This window comes from Ursus arctos, unplaced genomic scaffold, assembly GCF_023065955.2.
Source record: "Ursus arctos isolate Adak ecotype North America unplaced genomic scaffold, UrsArc2.0 scaffold_3, whole genome shotgun sequence".
NCBI classification, from domain to species: Eukaryota; Metazoa; Chordata; class Mammalia; order Carnivora; family Ursidae; genus Ursus; species Ursus arctos.
Genome location: NW_026622985.1, coordinates 33,347,084 through 33,363,144, shown reverse-complemented (window position 1 = coordinate 33,363,144; position 16,061 = coordinate 33,347,084). Strand labels below are relative to the sequence as shown.

Here is a 16,061-nt window from a genome sequence, read left to right as displayed (position 1 = left end):
TTTGTCTATAATCTAAAATCTTTTCCTTGGATTTCTCATCTCTACCTTATCTTGCTTTTAGTTGTCAACTCTACACAGACAACACTCAATTCTAAATCTATATTCTTTACTCCCAAACAACTAGTACTAATTTTTAATAGCCTGAACACCATTTCATGTAGCTCATCTAAGACCTCAATCTCCATCCCTCTAAATGAAAACTCAGTATGTTCTCCCTTCCTTTCAACCAATTCCTTTACTCATCTCACTTTTTTAATGTCTATTAATTGTCAGCAGGCTTCAAAGTGACCCAGGTTCAAAACTACACTCATTCTACTTAAAAATAATTTATTTTACTCTAATTACAAACAATGATAGATTGTTATAGAAAATGTGCAAAACCAATGAGAGAAAAATTATATCACCCAAAGACAGCTTAACATTAACATTTTAAAGCCTCCATCATTTTTTTTTTTTTTAATGCACACATTTTACTTTTTTAAGTAAGCTCTAGGCCCAACGAGGGGCTTGAAGTCAGGATCCTGAGATCAAGAGTCATGTGCGCTGCTCTATCAACTGAGCTAGCCAGGTGCTCTTAAAGGCTCCATCATTTTTAACCCTTAGTCTCCCCTGCTTTCTTGTATCAACTGACCAAGTCACCAAATGCTACCAAGTCCTCATAATGTCCCTTGCCTCTGCCTTACTCTTTCCATTTCCAATACCATCACACAAATCGAGGCTCTTTATCAGGTCCTACCAGAATTAGTGCAATAATCTAATGCCTATCACTCCCTCTACTACACTGGTTTTCAACCTTGGCTGCCCACTGGAATCATCTGAAGTTTCAAATACCAATGTCTGGGCTCCAACCCCAGAAATTCCAATTTTATTGATCTGAGATACAGTCTACACTATGCGATTTTTTTTTGTGAAGCCATGTTTACAACCACTATTCCAGCACAAAGGTTTTCAAACTGTAAGAATCATCCAGGTAGCCTGATAGTCATACTAGGGGGAAGCAGGGTGGGGATTAGATATATGTACTTTTTACAAAAAGTGTTGATTCCCCTGTAGGTGTCCCAATGACTATGTTCTAAGCCAGGGTTTCTCAAACCTTAATGTGAATATGAATCATCTTGGGATCTTGTTAAACTACCGATTCAGGGGGTGCCTGGGTCGCTCAGTAGGTTAACCATCCGACTCTGGATTTTGGATCTGGTTGTGATCGCAGAGTCCTGGGATCGAGCCCCATATCAGGCTCCCTGCTCAGTGGGGAGTCTGCTTCTCCCTCTCTCTCTGCTCCTGCCCCTACTCTCTTTTTCCAAAATAAATTTTAAAAAATCTTAAAAAAACAAAACTACAGATTCAGATTCATTTGGTCTGGGATGAGGCCTGAGATTGTACATTCCCAAGAAGTTTCTAAATAACTGATGCCAATGCCAGACTGAGGACCATCCTTTGTAGCAAGGCTTCAAGAAACTCTTTTATAAGTACCCCATTCAAATGTATTCTATATAACAACCATTAGGCTAATCTTACTATGTTTGCTTTCCTAATAGTACTTTTCCAATCAAAAATTTTCAATGGCTCAATTTTCTATAAATAAATTCCAAATTCTTGACCTTGACATTTAGTATGTTCTACTTGGTATGGCCTCTATCTTCATTTTAAGTCATCTGTCTTTATCATTCTTCTGCAAAATACTTTAACCTGTATATGTCAGAGACCTAGGACAGTGCTTCTCAAACTCTGACACGTAAACAAATAACTAGAAGAACTTGCTTAAAACATCTTGGAGTCTACCCTCAGAGATTCTGATTTGGAATCTGGAGGTCTGGTGGGTCCAAGATTTCATATTTATGACTAGCTCCTAGGAGTAACTGATGCTGCAGGTCTGAGAGGCACATTTGAAGTATCCTTCTCCAAATACTGAAATCTTACCCACTCAAATCATACTAGTCCCCATGAAATCTTTCAGGATAAGTAAAATTAAAATGGTCTTCCTTTCCCTTCAATGACTATAACAAATGCCCAAATAAATAATATAGCCCTTAGCATCGTTAATGTTTTGGAGGCAATAATGAAGTCATAACTTTCTCGAATAAATATTAGAAATCTGAGGCTCAGATAGGCAAAGTTACTAAGTTGTTGAGCTAGGACTACAACTTCTATATTCTTTTCAGTTTTAAAACTCCAGGTGCTAAAAACACAATATAATTAAGTAAAATTCTTCAGTCTGACCTGCGAATGGTTTTTATGGCTTTTCATTGAAGTGTGAAATGCTCTGATAGCTGCCAAAGTGTCAAATAGGCCTTATGGCTGTAAAGCGAAAAGTGACTTACCACCTTTAGTTTTCTACTGTTCTCTATTTGATCTGACAATAAGCAGTTACACTTAAAGCTCTGAATAAGCAACTAGGACAGGGGTGCATAGGAAATATCTAAGATAATGCTCATTTTAAAAAATGCTTTTTACAAAGAATGAAACACTATCAAAAGCAATAACCTTCGCACATGAACCATTTATTGAATCACTATGACAGGAAAAGCACTAATATAAATAAAATGAGGCTTAATGACTAGTCTGGCTCTTAGGAAAGTCGGCCAAGGGGAGAAAAATCACTGGGCTTTTAACTGGGCCATGCTAATAGATCTAACTCATCATTCTTCTCCAAAGTCCATCCGTATTCCAAAGAAATAGAAAAACAAAAACTCAGCAACTAAGAAGAAAGTGTATTATTTATTGTATGAAATTCTTGTAAGATTTATTTTAACGGGGTTCCATTTTTGTGCATTGGGCATTTATTACGCAGCATTTTAAAAATTCTTTGTATAATTAAAGCACATAGGACTCGCTTCATAAATGTTATTTTTTATATTTAAAATAAGCTTCTGAAGTGTGGAGTCATCTGTGCTTTCCTCTTCCAATTCTTTGCATAATACAGAGGTCCCAGTGCAAACTGTGGGCCAAATCCAGCCTGTTGCCTGTTCCTGTATAGTCCATGAACTAGACATTTTTAAATGGTTGAAAGAAAAATCAAAAGAATATTTCATGATATGTGGAGATCATAAGAAAGTCGAGTGGGAGTGTTCATAAACAGTTTTAACAGAACACTGCCATGCTCATTTGTTTCTGTACTGTCTATGGCTGCTTTCAGGCTACAATGGCAAAGTTGAGCTGTTGTCTAAAATATTTACTATTTGACTTTCACAGAAAAAAAGTTTGCTGACCTCTGGAATGATTCTTTGTAATATGAAAAAAATTAGAATTAGAGGCACTTAATTTATGGTTTGTCTTTAATAAATGCTTAACATATAAGCATTTTTAACTTTCGAACAGTTGCAGCCCATTCCTCTCTGTGTTACTTTTATCTCTTAAGTAATTCTGAATCATTAATATTTGTGAAACACCACACTTTCCTACTTAAGGAAATTCTGATAAATACACCAAAGTGAGGATTCAACGTAAGCACTTGGTGTTAGAGAGTGGCCAAAAGAGAAAAGGAAGAGCTTTATTCTGCAAACTAGCGGCATGAGTTTGATGCAAAAAGACAAAGACAAAAATCAGGCCAAGGTAAATCCAGGTATCAAGATTAGATAAGGTATAAAGATGGCATCAGTAATAGAAAGAAGGCAGTCACCAAGAGGAGCCAGAGGGCAGAAAGACTTGAGTACAGTTTTTGGTATGCTGAATTTGAAAGACTCTTGGAATATCCATACAAGGAAGTCAACTAGGCAGCAATATAACATGAGGAACTTCAGGGCTAGGCATTCTATGGCAATAACCTATATGAAGCTACTGGTTATCTTCACACCTGGAAGTTTCCAGAAGAACTCCATAATTAAGAGGTTTTTGCTATGTTATGTATTGTGTGTGTGTGTGTGTGTGTGTGTGTGTGTGTGTGTGATATGTGCCTGTAGCTTACTATGGAACACAATCACTACAAAGAGAAGGGGAAGTTTTAGTTAGTATTTCATTTCTATGGTTCAAAATAATGAGCCATAAAGAACTGTTTAAATTATTAAATGTACATATGAAATTTTCACCTGATGAGTTTTCCAAGTCTGTCTTTAAATAAACTGAGAGAGAAAAACATTTTGAACAACTAGAGAAGGCATATTTCCATAGATACAAGAGTTAAAAACAAAAAACAAAACAAAACAGGTTGGCCTTAACTATGGAATAAAATAATCAATTTAGCCTTAAAGCCTATACACTGAAAATGGGATATATTTTAGAGCAATCAAAGATCAACAGGAAATTAGTGTTTTAGACGTCTTCTGAGATAATGGAGATAGTTTTCTCTTGGATGGTTGGAACTGATAATCTCAAAGAGGTTTAGTATATAGTCACTGTGAAGACCAAGACTAGAAACCAGTACTCCTTTTTACCATACTATATCTCTCAGCTTTATGAAAAAATTAATAAATACCTAATAACACTCTTTTAACTCAAGGAGTATGATACCACATGAAGATACGTATAGACTAATACTGTAAGAAGTACAGTTATTAGGTTCTATATTTCAATGCATTTATTTTATGCAGTAGTATTAGGAAACACACTAAGACCTCTGGAAATTAATTAAAGTACTAGTTTAATGAATAGTAAGCATTATCAAAAGCCAATCAAGGCCTAAGGCTGGGCAAGTGTATAATCAAGTATACGTAAGAGATTAAAGATAACTTTATATAGGTAAAAGGATACGCTAGAATTTGTTGAGGAAAACTAGAATAAATGCAACCAAGGTAGTTATAGGGCTCTATTTGGGATGTTTTATTAAGTCAAAGAGCTTCTCTGAATACAGAAAAATGGAAACAATTACCAAATGGTGTGGTTTATGAATGTGATATGCTGACACATACACATTCATTCACACAAAGCAAATCATCAGGCCTGTCAATTCATAATAAACCTAGCACTAATTTCCTTCACTGAACAAAAAATAATACTGGTAAAAACACTACACTCAATTTTTGGCAACAATTTAATAAGCACGTCACTGTAAACATACTTCAAAATCAACAAGTACTAAAGCAATGCTTATAGAGAAGTTTTGGAAGCAAGATATTAAAGTAGCAAAATAAGAGAATCATTACTACTATCAAGAATAAGCTATTTTCTACTCTAACTCACTTGAGAAATACAATGCAACCCCATCAATAATGATGAGTCACTTCAGCAGAGATTCTTTTATAGGAGGTAGGCATAGAACAATATACAAAAAGGTCTGTGTAAAAAGCCTCAGGATTTCTACCGATAGGCACCACCACCCCCAAATCCTAGGACATCCTTCCACCACACTGTAAATCAATGTTAGAAAGCACTGCTTAAAAAACTAGCTTCAAGTTAATGACTGTCACTAACTTACTAGTGGGCAAAGGTGACACAACCCCACAAGAGATAAAATGACTAAGATTCTAAAAGATTAACTAGTATCACAAATAATAGCAATAAGCAAAAGATCAGAAGGATTTTTAAAGTAAAAAGAAAACTGTCACTTCAGATAAACTAAAGAAATCATGTAAGTGGTTGTAATCTTTTAAAGTGAGTAAGAAAATGAAAGACATTCATATTTTTAGTACATTTATCAATTTAGAAGTATAAAATATATATATGTAACATTAAAGAAATATTAAATTTTCAGATACATATATATTTTTTAAAGATTTTATTTATTTATTTGACAGAGATAGAGACAGCCAGCGAGAGAGGGAACACAAGCAGGGGGAGTGGGAGAGGAAGAAGCAGGCTCATAGCAGAGGAGCCTGATAACGTGAGCCCCATAACGCCGGGATCACGCCCTGAGCCGAAGGCAGACGCTTAATGACTGCGCCACCCAGGCGCCCCTCAGATACATATTTTAATCTGATTAGGATCACTGCTCTTCCATCAAAGGTCCATCAGTTTTGGTAACAAAACTCTGTGATCCAATCTATGATGCTCCCCACTCACGCTTTAAAATATCTATACGAAAGAAATTCTGTGACTAAGTATAAATTGCATGAACGTAGCTGAGAAAAAACCCATTCTGTTGTATGTATAGTAGTGATGATAACGTGAAGAGTAAGGATTTCTTAGCTTAGTTAAGATCCTTTATTATATGGCTGATTCTATCTAAGCCTATTGTTCTATATGACATATATAAATGGAAAAACTCAAATGCAATATAGTATTCAGGAATACATTAGCATTAATGCATTTTAAACAGAAAAAACAGCACATTTTAAATTACAAAGGTTTTTTAAAAGACCAGAATAAATATATTCATTAATATTTATCCTTGCTTAGGGAACTGATCAATTCTAGGTAATATAGCTCTAAGTCCCACCTGCTAAGATTTGCCATATCCAACATGTATAAATCAGCTTCTAAAAATCAGCTAAAAAGTAAAACATATCTCTACTAAAACCCTTATTCTAAGTGACAAATGTTTAATTGATGCCTGTTACCTTCAGGAATGTTAGCCAATTTTTAATTGCTCTTGATTCCATTTTATTCCCAAGGTGGACTGTTTATCTATGGGTTTGTTTTTAATCTTTCCCTAAGAAGGACTTTATTTAAAAGGGATCCAGATTTTTTTAGAACCACAAAGAGGACAGAAAGGACTAAAGTAACTGCTAAGGTAAGCAAAGAAAACTCTGATTATTACATATTACCAAGACACAAATTTTACAGAATGCAGAATATTAAAAAACAAAGTTTTACCTCGACACAGGTTTTCATCCCTGAGGCAGCAGCATAGTGCAGGGGTGTGTTTTTTTTGTTATCAACGGCATCAATAGCTGCTCTCTCATATTCTCCTTGGTCAAGTTTTGCTCCTTTCCATCTTAAGATCATCTGCAGACAATCCGCTCTTCTGAAATCATCTTCTGCAGGCCGTGCTAAGCGAGGATGAAGGGCTCCTTCAGATATCATAATTTGAGGCCCCATACATAACAAATGCATAGATGTCTCATTGTGCACATTCCGTTTATTTGGATTTCCATCTCTACCAAAAAGAAAAGTCCTAAAATGATAAAGAAAAAAATGAAAAGCAGTGTCCCCTTGTCTTGAAATAAGACCACACAGAAGATAAATTTAAAAGATAAACTCTACTTCTAAGCTGTTAATGAAATGTCCAGTGAAGTCCTGTTTCAAAATAAGCTGAATAATTTTTACAGTTATAAAAAACTCCATTCTAGAACAAAATACTAAGAAAAAGAAAGCTGCATATCTTTACGTTATTTGCTAATTAAAGAAGAGGGATAGAAGAGAAAAGAAAAGGGAGGAAAAATAAAGGAGAAGTAAAGAAAAAAGGAAGACAAGAAAAAAGGGGCAGAGGGAGGAAAGGAACAGGAAGGACCACGTGAGACTCATATGTCAATCACATGAATGCCTGAGGGTATTTTAAAATAAATTTAAATAAATTTAAATAATTTAATAAAATTTAAATAAATATTTTAAATAAAAATAATAATGTATTATTATACATTCCACACCAACTTTTATCTTCTTTTCTTTATTGTTCTGCCCTATTTCTCTTAGTTACATCTTTACTGAATAAGGACGGTGACAGTATAAGCACAGGAAGTAGTGCATAAGTGTAGGAGTAATTTTTAAATCTAGAAAAAATTTTTCTACCTGAAAGTCATTAGCTAGCACTATTTACACAGTGTAATATTTTTTTAAGGGAATAAGTTCTGGTTAGTTCTGGAAGACCAAGATCTAATTCCAAAGTGATAGCCTTTACCAATGATATAGGTCTAGATGAACTCCCTTAACTAATGCCAAACCTAGATCAGACAGTTATGCCTAACTCCCTAATACATCCCTGAACCAGGATCACAGGATTAACAGTTGAGCCAATTCAGTAGCTATAATAAGATACTGGAAAATGAGCTGAGAAAAAAAAAAACAACAAACAAAAACCCTGCTGTAATACAGTCAGCCTATACTAGAAAACACACAAATACATTAGGAAATGGGAATGTAAGTCTCACATCTGAAGATGAGTGCCTACATTTACTGTGGAGTGCTGGTATCATTTGCTAAATGCCAATGGAACAGCAAGGGGAAGGCAGCAAGAGCCAAACTCTAACCCCTAGTTATATCTGGATTGCTTTTAGGTTAGTTTTAGCTTACACACATGGGTCTGACAGAAAAAAACTGACCACAAAGGAGCTAGGATAGACTCTTCAATTTGAATGAGTTAGCCAAGCTGGAAAGCTTTTATGAGAAAAAGGTTGAGTAAGAGGTCCTAAGGCAGAAGGTCCCAGACAGCTCTGGATTTTTCCTGTTCTTATCATTCAGGAGTCTAGAGAGCTCAGCTGCAGAGCCCTTTAAAACCAGTCTATTGGGTTTTTAGCACTACATTGATTTGAACTGTCCTGAAAGTAGACATGAGGTCTCTGGAACAGGAACAAATAAATTATTATTACTTATAACTATGTCAGTTCCTTATACCCCAACTCCTTCCCCTGGGAAATTGCAATTAGAGCCAGATCAGATCATTCTATATGCCCTGGGGTCTGCACTACAGGTGAGTATGGTAGGCAGAGTAATGCCCCCACCCCCAAAAGATCCATGCCTTAATCCCTGGAATCCATGAACACGTTACCTTACACAGTAAAGGGACTTTGCAGGTGTGAATTAAGTTAAGGTTCATGACATGGGAAATTAGCCTGCATTAACCAAGTGGGCCCAATGTAATCACAAGTCCTTTTAAGAAAAAGATAGAAGGGTCAAGAGTCAAAGGGAGACTGGAAGATGGAAGGAAGCTAAACTGTTTCTTTTAAAGATGGAGGAAGGACCCACAAGCCAAGAACTGCAGGCAGCTTTAGGAAGCTGGAAAAGCAAAGGGAAGGGATTCTATCCTAGAACCTCCAGAAGGAACACGGCCATGCTAACACTTTGAGTTTAGTCCAGTAGGAACACTTCAGACTTCTGATCTCTAGAGCTTTAATATAATAAATTTGTGTTAAGTCTTTAAGTTTGTGGTAATTTGTCATGGCAGCAATAGCAAGTTACTATAGCAAGGAGCCCTGAAAATAAGATTCTGGAGGGTTATATAGCAGACTCCTCCCCTCTGAGTGTGAACAAAATATCCTAGGGAAGATCTTGGGTTCTTACCCTTTGAAATGTTAAGTATATCTCTAGGGGGATGAAAAGACTAGCATCTCTGAGTTTTATGATTTAGGGAATGTCTCCACGGTTTAAGGTCTTACCCACTCCTCATCCCCCTTCAGATGTAAACATCTATATCCTAGGAGGTAAATCTCTCTGGAGTTCTCAGTCTCTAGTCAGTCACAGTTTAACTTCCAAAGCTGGTCTTTTAGCCCAGGTCCCAAGTTTCAGTAAAATTCCCTCAGAAAGCCCTAATTGTACATATTTTCTCTACAGTCCAACATAGCCTTTATGGCCTTCTGATCCCCACGATAGATGTGCAGGCTCTTCAACGCTTGCTCTGCTGTTTGGTTTCCTAGAAACTGACCGAGACTATCTAAACAAACCCAATCCTATTTAGAAGCCTCTTTACACCATGCTCCCTCTCCAGTGTGGCCACTCCTTTCTTTGTCTTCATTGAGCATCCTAATATAACTCATTACACTGTATCACAGTTACCTTTTTATATATCTGTTTCCTTCTATCACTTAGTTCATAGGCTTCTAAAGCAGGGTCTATATCCTTTTCTTTCTGACATCCTCAAACTACTGGCAGATACACCAATTTCTTGCTATAACTTTGACAGATGAACTGCATACATACTACTCTTATGATCTAGATTGGTGACACAGCATTGGGGATCTCTCAAGCCAACAGTGTAGAAGACTGATCAAGAACATGGCATCTAGTACAGACTGCCAAGCTCTAATCCTAATTCTGTCACTCTTTATGTGATCTTGGGCAAGTTACATAATAAATAGCTCCTTAACAACACATGGTTCATATCCTTTGACCAGGTAAACCTATTTCTGAGAATTTATCCCAAAGGAAAAACATAAAAGAAATAAAAATTTTGGGGTGCCTGGATGGCTCAATTGGTTAAGTGTCCAACTCTTGATTTTGGCTCAGGTCATGATCCTGGGGTTGTGCGACTGAGCCCAACATCAGGCTCCTCCCTCAGCAGGGAGTCTGCTGGAGATTCTCTCCCTCCCTCTCCCTTTGCCCCTCTCTCCTTGCACGTGCGTGCACACGCACACTCTCTCTAAAATAAACAAATCTTAAAAAAAGAAATAAAAATCTATAGGAACAATGCCATTCAATACAGTGTTACTTTGAATAAAAAAATTTGGAATCACTTAAATGGTTTATAGGAGAAATGGGAAGCAAATCATAGTATATCTATGACTATAATAAAAAATTATAAAGTCATTACAAAGTCTATGAATGTCTGCAGCTCAAACTAGATGGGAACACAGAATAATTCTAACAGTTGTTTAAAGGAGGCAGGAACATGGGTAGTTTTGTTTGCTTATATGACCATAATGTTGCTTAATAGCTAAAAAAAAAATAAAAAGGAAAATATACAATATTTTCCCCATTGACACTATGTACTTATAACAGCTGAATTACAGTGGGATTGTAGCAGATAACTAAAATTAAAATGATGCTCTAAAAATATGTTCAAAATTAAAACCTTTCCTAGGAGTCATTAAATTAACAAAAATGATTTCATTTTCTTAAAAATTTAATTTAGGAAGAAATTATTAAAATTAATTCAGATTCTGTAAGAGTCTGTGTAAACCACTTTTACCCAGCCCTTCCTGTTCCCATTTCCCATTAATATCATTTATTTTCTTTCAGTTTGCTCAGGAGATCTCAGGTCCTTTACACCACAGGATTTAATGTAAGTTGGAAGGATGTCAGTTGATACAGAGAGATCTCTCTCTCATATTAAACATTTCTAGAGACTCCCCAATATAGAGAAGAGATAGCTAATTTTGCAAATGTTCTCATATCCAATCTGCCAGACTCTGATTAATCAAATAAAAAAGTTTATTATTCTCAAGTTAAAATATTAAAATAGCTTCTTTATACGTATTTACTCAGGAAAGATTCTTCAATTTATTAGACATCGTACCATACCCGCATAAACAATTTGCACTAAAACTATAAAGCTGGATATTCTAATTTCCTAAGAGCTAAATTCATCATCATTGTCCGTAACTTTTGCTTTTAACCTGAAATAGTTGACTATTCATTTTTTAAAAGATTTTATTTATTTCAGATAGAGCGAGCAACAAGCTGTGGTGGGGGAGGGGAGGTGCAGAAGGAGAGGGAGATAAGCAGACTTCCCACTGAGCAGGGAGTCTGACATGGGGCTTGATTCCAGGACCCTGGGATCATGATCTGAGCTGAAGGCAGGCACTTAACCGACTGAGCCACCCAGGCACCCCTGACTATCCATTTATATCCTGACCTTTTGATTACCTTGGTTTCCATAAGTACACATCTTCTCAAATATTTTTTTTAAGCACAACTTCTCTTTTCCAATGGTAACAGCTCCACTTCCTAACCCCTTACTGGAAGAAAATTTAGTTCTGAATCCATTTTCTTCTTCATACACCTTCTCTCCTTTTAGGGAGCAAATCTAACTAGCCATCTAACTTTCAATGGTTTCTATGAATATACTTGGTAAACTATAAAGTATTAACAGAATCCAAATGATAAACAATGGTGGTGGAATCATGATTCTCTTAAGGGGCTTCTATTATTACTTCTGTGGTAACTGTTAATGCTCTATTCATCCTAAGTTCTCACCTGACCTCTAGACCATATTCTAACTCCTTATATAGGCCCCTCTCTCTTGCATATTCCACTATCATCTCATATTCAACTGAGCTCTCTCCAAAATAACAGTCTGCTCTGCCAGAGCCTCTATTTCTTGCCAATAACACTCTGATTCTATCAGTCACTAACACATACATATACCTTCAGTTCCTTTTAAATCTTCTCTTTCATGCAACAAGTACTGCAGTTGTTATTTGGCAGGTACTATTCTAAAACCATATTGTGGGGGTGCCTGGGTGGCTCAGTCGTTAAGCATCTGCCTTCGGCTGAGGGCGTGATCCTAGCGTTCTGGGATCAAGCCTCACATCAGGCTTCTCCGCTAGGAGCCTGCTTCTTCCTCTCCCACTCCCCCTGCTTGTGTTCCCTCTCTCGCTGGCTGTCTTTCTCTGTCAAATAAATAAATAAAATCTTTAATAAAAAACAAACAAACAAACAAAAAAACCATATTGTGAAGAAAACAAATTAATTCCCTGTCCTTATGGAGTTTGCAGGCAAGGAAGGGTAGAGAGGAGAACTTCAATCCACTTAAATCCATTTAACCCATTAAAAGAACTTAATAACTACTTAAATATGAGTCAAAAAATAGAAATCAAGAATTAGAAACTCTATTACTTCTTCTCAGTGTGGCATCTGCTTCTCCCTTTCCCTCTGCTCCTCCTCAGCTTGCATGTGCTGTCTCTCAAATAAATACATACATACATAAAATCTTAAAAAAAGGGGAGGAATAATTTTTTAATTCCAAAAGCAACTAAACATTTAATATAATAATTTGATGTGATTTTCTTAACTAAATAAATTTTTAAAAAAATACAAATTAAGGAAATAAGAGTTGTTTATTCTTAGGAAAGGAGAACAATAATTTCTGATTCTAGCATATGATGTTAAAGGCTTTAATAAAGAAATTATGAGCTACTGATCTCTCCAAACAATTAAGGAAATAAAGAAGAAAACACCCAAACACTTTAGGCTGAAATTGAAAGTTAAGTATAAAGTAAACACACAAGTATAAATTTAAGTATAAAACATGTGGCCAAATCATAAAAGTAGTCCAAACTGGTAACTAAAGAGAATATATGTCATCTTTTCTATAGGTCTTTACTCATTCAATAGAATGATAACCACATGATGTAGAAACACAGATATAGTCCTGCCTTGAAGAGTTAAGAATATTGACCAAATCAGCAATTCTTAAACTTTTTGGTCACGGGCCTCTTACAACTTTAAAAATCAGTGAAGTTTCCTAAGAGCTTTTGTTTATGTGGGTTATGTATATTTATGTTTATATTAAAAATTGAAACATTTAAAAAATATGTATTCATAAAAAAACATTACATATTAAATATTCTTGACATACAGAAGTGAAAAAAAACTAAAAAAAATTGAGAGGAATGGCACTGTTTTACACATTTATAAATTTCTTTTCATGTCTAGCTAACAGAAGATGAATTCTCACAGCATTCTATCTATTGTAGTATGTCGTTTTGGTTCAAAGCATATGAAGAAAATCCAGCCTCTATATAGTCAGAAAAAGGAGAAGTATCCTAAAACGCCTTTTCAGATAACTGTGAATATTCACATTTGGTACTATACCAAAAATTCAACAAGTGGCCATTTCTTAGGTTACTTGCAATGTAAAATCTGAAATCACATCAATGAACTTTTTTCATACCGTACTCAAGGATGGAGATTAACTAAAAATAGTAACTCTTATTTAAAGAAATAACTTTTACTGCTTCATCAAGGATACTTTTAAGTGAAACTGGCTTTTTTTTTTAAATGGAAAGTGGCCGGCAGTGATGAATACAATCATTACTAGTCAGGTTGGGTACCACGGTCTTAACTCATCTACAGGCATCAGCAGTTTTATCCTCCATGTTTTGCACTTTCACGGCAAATGTCAACACAGTGAAAAAGGCAAATAATACCTTAGTATTAGTACAAAACCAGATTTGACTTCGTGTACCTCCTAAAAGCGTCTCAGGATCTAGGAATCCTCAGACATACTTTAAGAATCACTGTGTTAGATAACTTTCTTAATAGTGTTACCCAATTTTAGGAAGTACATTTGTAAATTATACAATAAATGGTTAAAAAACATTTTGTGGGGCGCCTGGGTGGCACAGCGGTTAAGCGTCTGCCTTCGGCTCAGGGCGTGATCCCGGCCTTACGGGATCGAGCCCCACGTCAGGCTCCTCCGCTATGAGCCTGCTTCTTCCTCTCCCACTCCCCCTGCTTGTGTTCCCTCTCTCGCTGGCTGTCTCTATCTCTGTCAAATAAATAAATAAAAAATCTTTAAAAAAAAATAAAATAAAATAAAAAAATAAAAAACATTTTGTTACTTGGTTTCCTTTATGTTAAAATATACATATTATCTTAGTAATAATAATACGTAAATATATTTTACTTTAGTATTCCAAACAAGTTTTAATTAATCATATAACAAGACTTGATACTAAATACTACTGTAGTGTTCAATGTTAGGAATCTAAAGCAATGTAACAGTTCTGTAATCTCACTGACAATACTCAATTAAAAAAAAAGATTTAATGGATTAAGTACTCAATAGTTAATCTATTGAGAACATTATTAAGTGTCTAGCACTGTATTTACAATCTTTACAATGGAGTGGAGAAGATGAGTTTAATAACAATAAGACGGCTTAAAATCTAAGTTGTAGGAATTTCAGAAAACAAAAAGTACTGCAGGTCAGAGTAGTTGTAGGTAAATTCATGAAAAAGACAGAAACCAAGTTAGGATTTAAAGGAGAGCGAATCAGAGAAGAAAGAAGACATTTGAGAATCAAGGAGCAACAGGAATAAAGCTAATGTGGTGGCATTTCTAAAGGTGGGGAGAGCACAAAGGAAGTCAATCAACAAGTTTCACTGATAAGAGCTCATTAGAGAGTAATGAGAAATTGGGCTGACTGGGTAGAATGAGGGCAAGGTCAAGGGAGCTTTAGAAGCCAAACGGAGTAATACAGACAACAGGGTATTGTTACAGTTTTGCCATGATAGAAAAAATATTAAAAAGGATATAACTGAGTAAGATTAATCTGGACATGAGATTATGAGAGGAAAAGACTTGGAAAAAAACATTTAGGAATCAGATATTTTCAATGTTGAGAGCACAGGTTGATAAGGGTGAGCTAAGCCTGGGGCAATGGGAATGGAAAGAAGTGAATTCCAGAGATAAAACTTAGTGAACTTTTCTTAGTAGCAGGTTAGGCAAAGGAGTAAGTCAAGGATCATTTGAAGATATTTAGGGTTACAGAAATGAGAAGCAATAACATTACTGAGTACATACTGTATCCTAGGCATGATAGACCTATAACATTAATTAATTTAATTGTCCTACAAGCTGTATGTAATAGATATCTATTTTACAGATAAGGGAACTTAAGCCCAGAGTGATGAAATAACTTGCCTTGCTATTAAGTGGCTCAGGCAGCCCTGACACACAGGTTTATCTGACCATAGAGATAAGACGCTATTACAGTGGTTAAAAAGCCTAAAGCCTATAGTCATCTGTCTGGGCAATTAGCTCTGTCACTCATAAACTGCTAGAGATCTGACACGTTGATTAATTTTCTGTGCTTTAGGTTTTCTCTCCTCTAAAATGCAGACAGCAAACTACCTCCCAGAGTTGTAATGAGGATTAAAAGAGATAATGCATGTAGACACTGTTAATAGTGCCCAGAAAACAGTAAGCACTCATACATGTGCAATTATCACATCAGCACATTCTGTTGGTGTTGTTAACATAGGGAAAACCCAGTTTGGGAAGAAAAAATATAAAATTTAAAACAAGATGAGTTGGCGGTGGCTTCCAAGTAGGTACCTTTAGAGAAATGGAAACAAAAACTAAATGCAAAAGGAAGAGGTTATGGAAATACTAAGTCAAGAAATACCTATTTTATCTTTAAGAGGTTACAGAGATGCCTACTTGATAAAGTCATGGGTCTGGATAACTTAACTCATTCATGGAAGTTTTTTTATTCACAAATCCTGATCATAAAATATTTTCTTGTGCGATGATTCTATAAAACTGTTATTTACTTTGTGTAAGATACTATGCTAGATGCTAGAAGTACAAAGAAGGTACAGTAAAAAAAAGGAGTAATTTAGGTAGAGAGAAGATACACAAAATTATAAAGCACAATGATATAGTATATACCAAATAAGTAATACATACTAACAAAAAAAGCCATAGAAGTTAAAAAAGAAAGACTGAGGTTCCTTTGGGTTGTAACAGGCTAAGAAGACAGATCCTGCACAGGGCCTTGAAGGAAGGGTAAGACTTAGATAAGAAAG

The 16,061-nt window shown here is 35.6% G+C and overlaps 1 protein-coding gene across 8 annotated transcripts in view; it reads right to left on the bottom strand.

Moving 5' to 3' along the window:
- The window catches only part of ANKIB1 (ankyrin repeat and IBR domain containing 1), a 248,689-nt gene that overhangs the window by 76,987 nt on the left and 155,641 nt on the right, over positions 1 to 16,061 (bottom strand). For all 8 annotated transcript variants that reach the window (XM_048212861.2, XM_057304104.1, XM_057304103.1 and 5 more), the window contains one exon: positions 6,688 to 6,988. In XM_048212861.2, the coding sequence (XP_048068818.1) occupies positions 6,688 to 6,988 (301 nt within the window). The remainder of the gene's footprint in view (positions 1 to 6,687; positions 6,989 to 16,061) is intronic.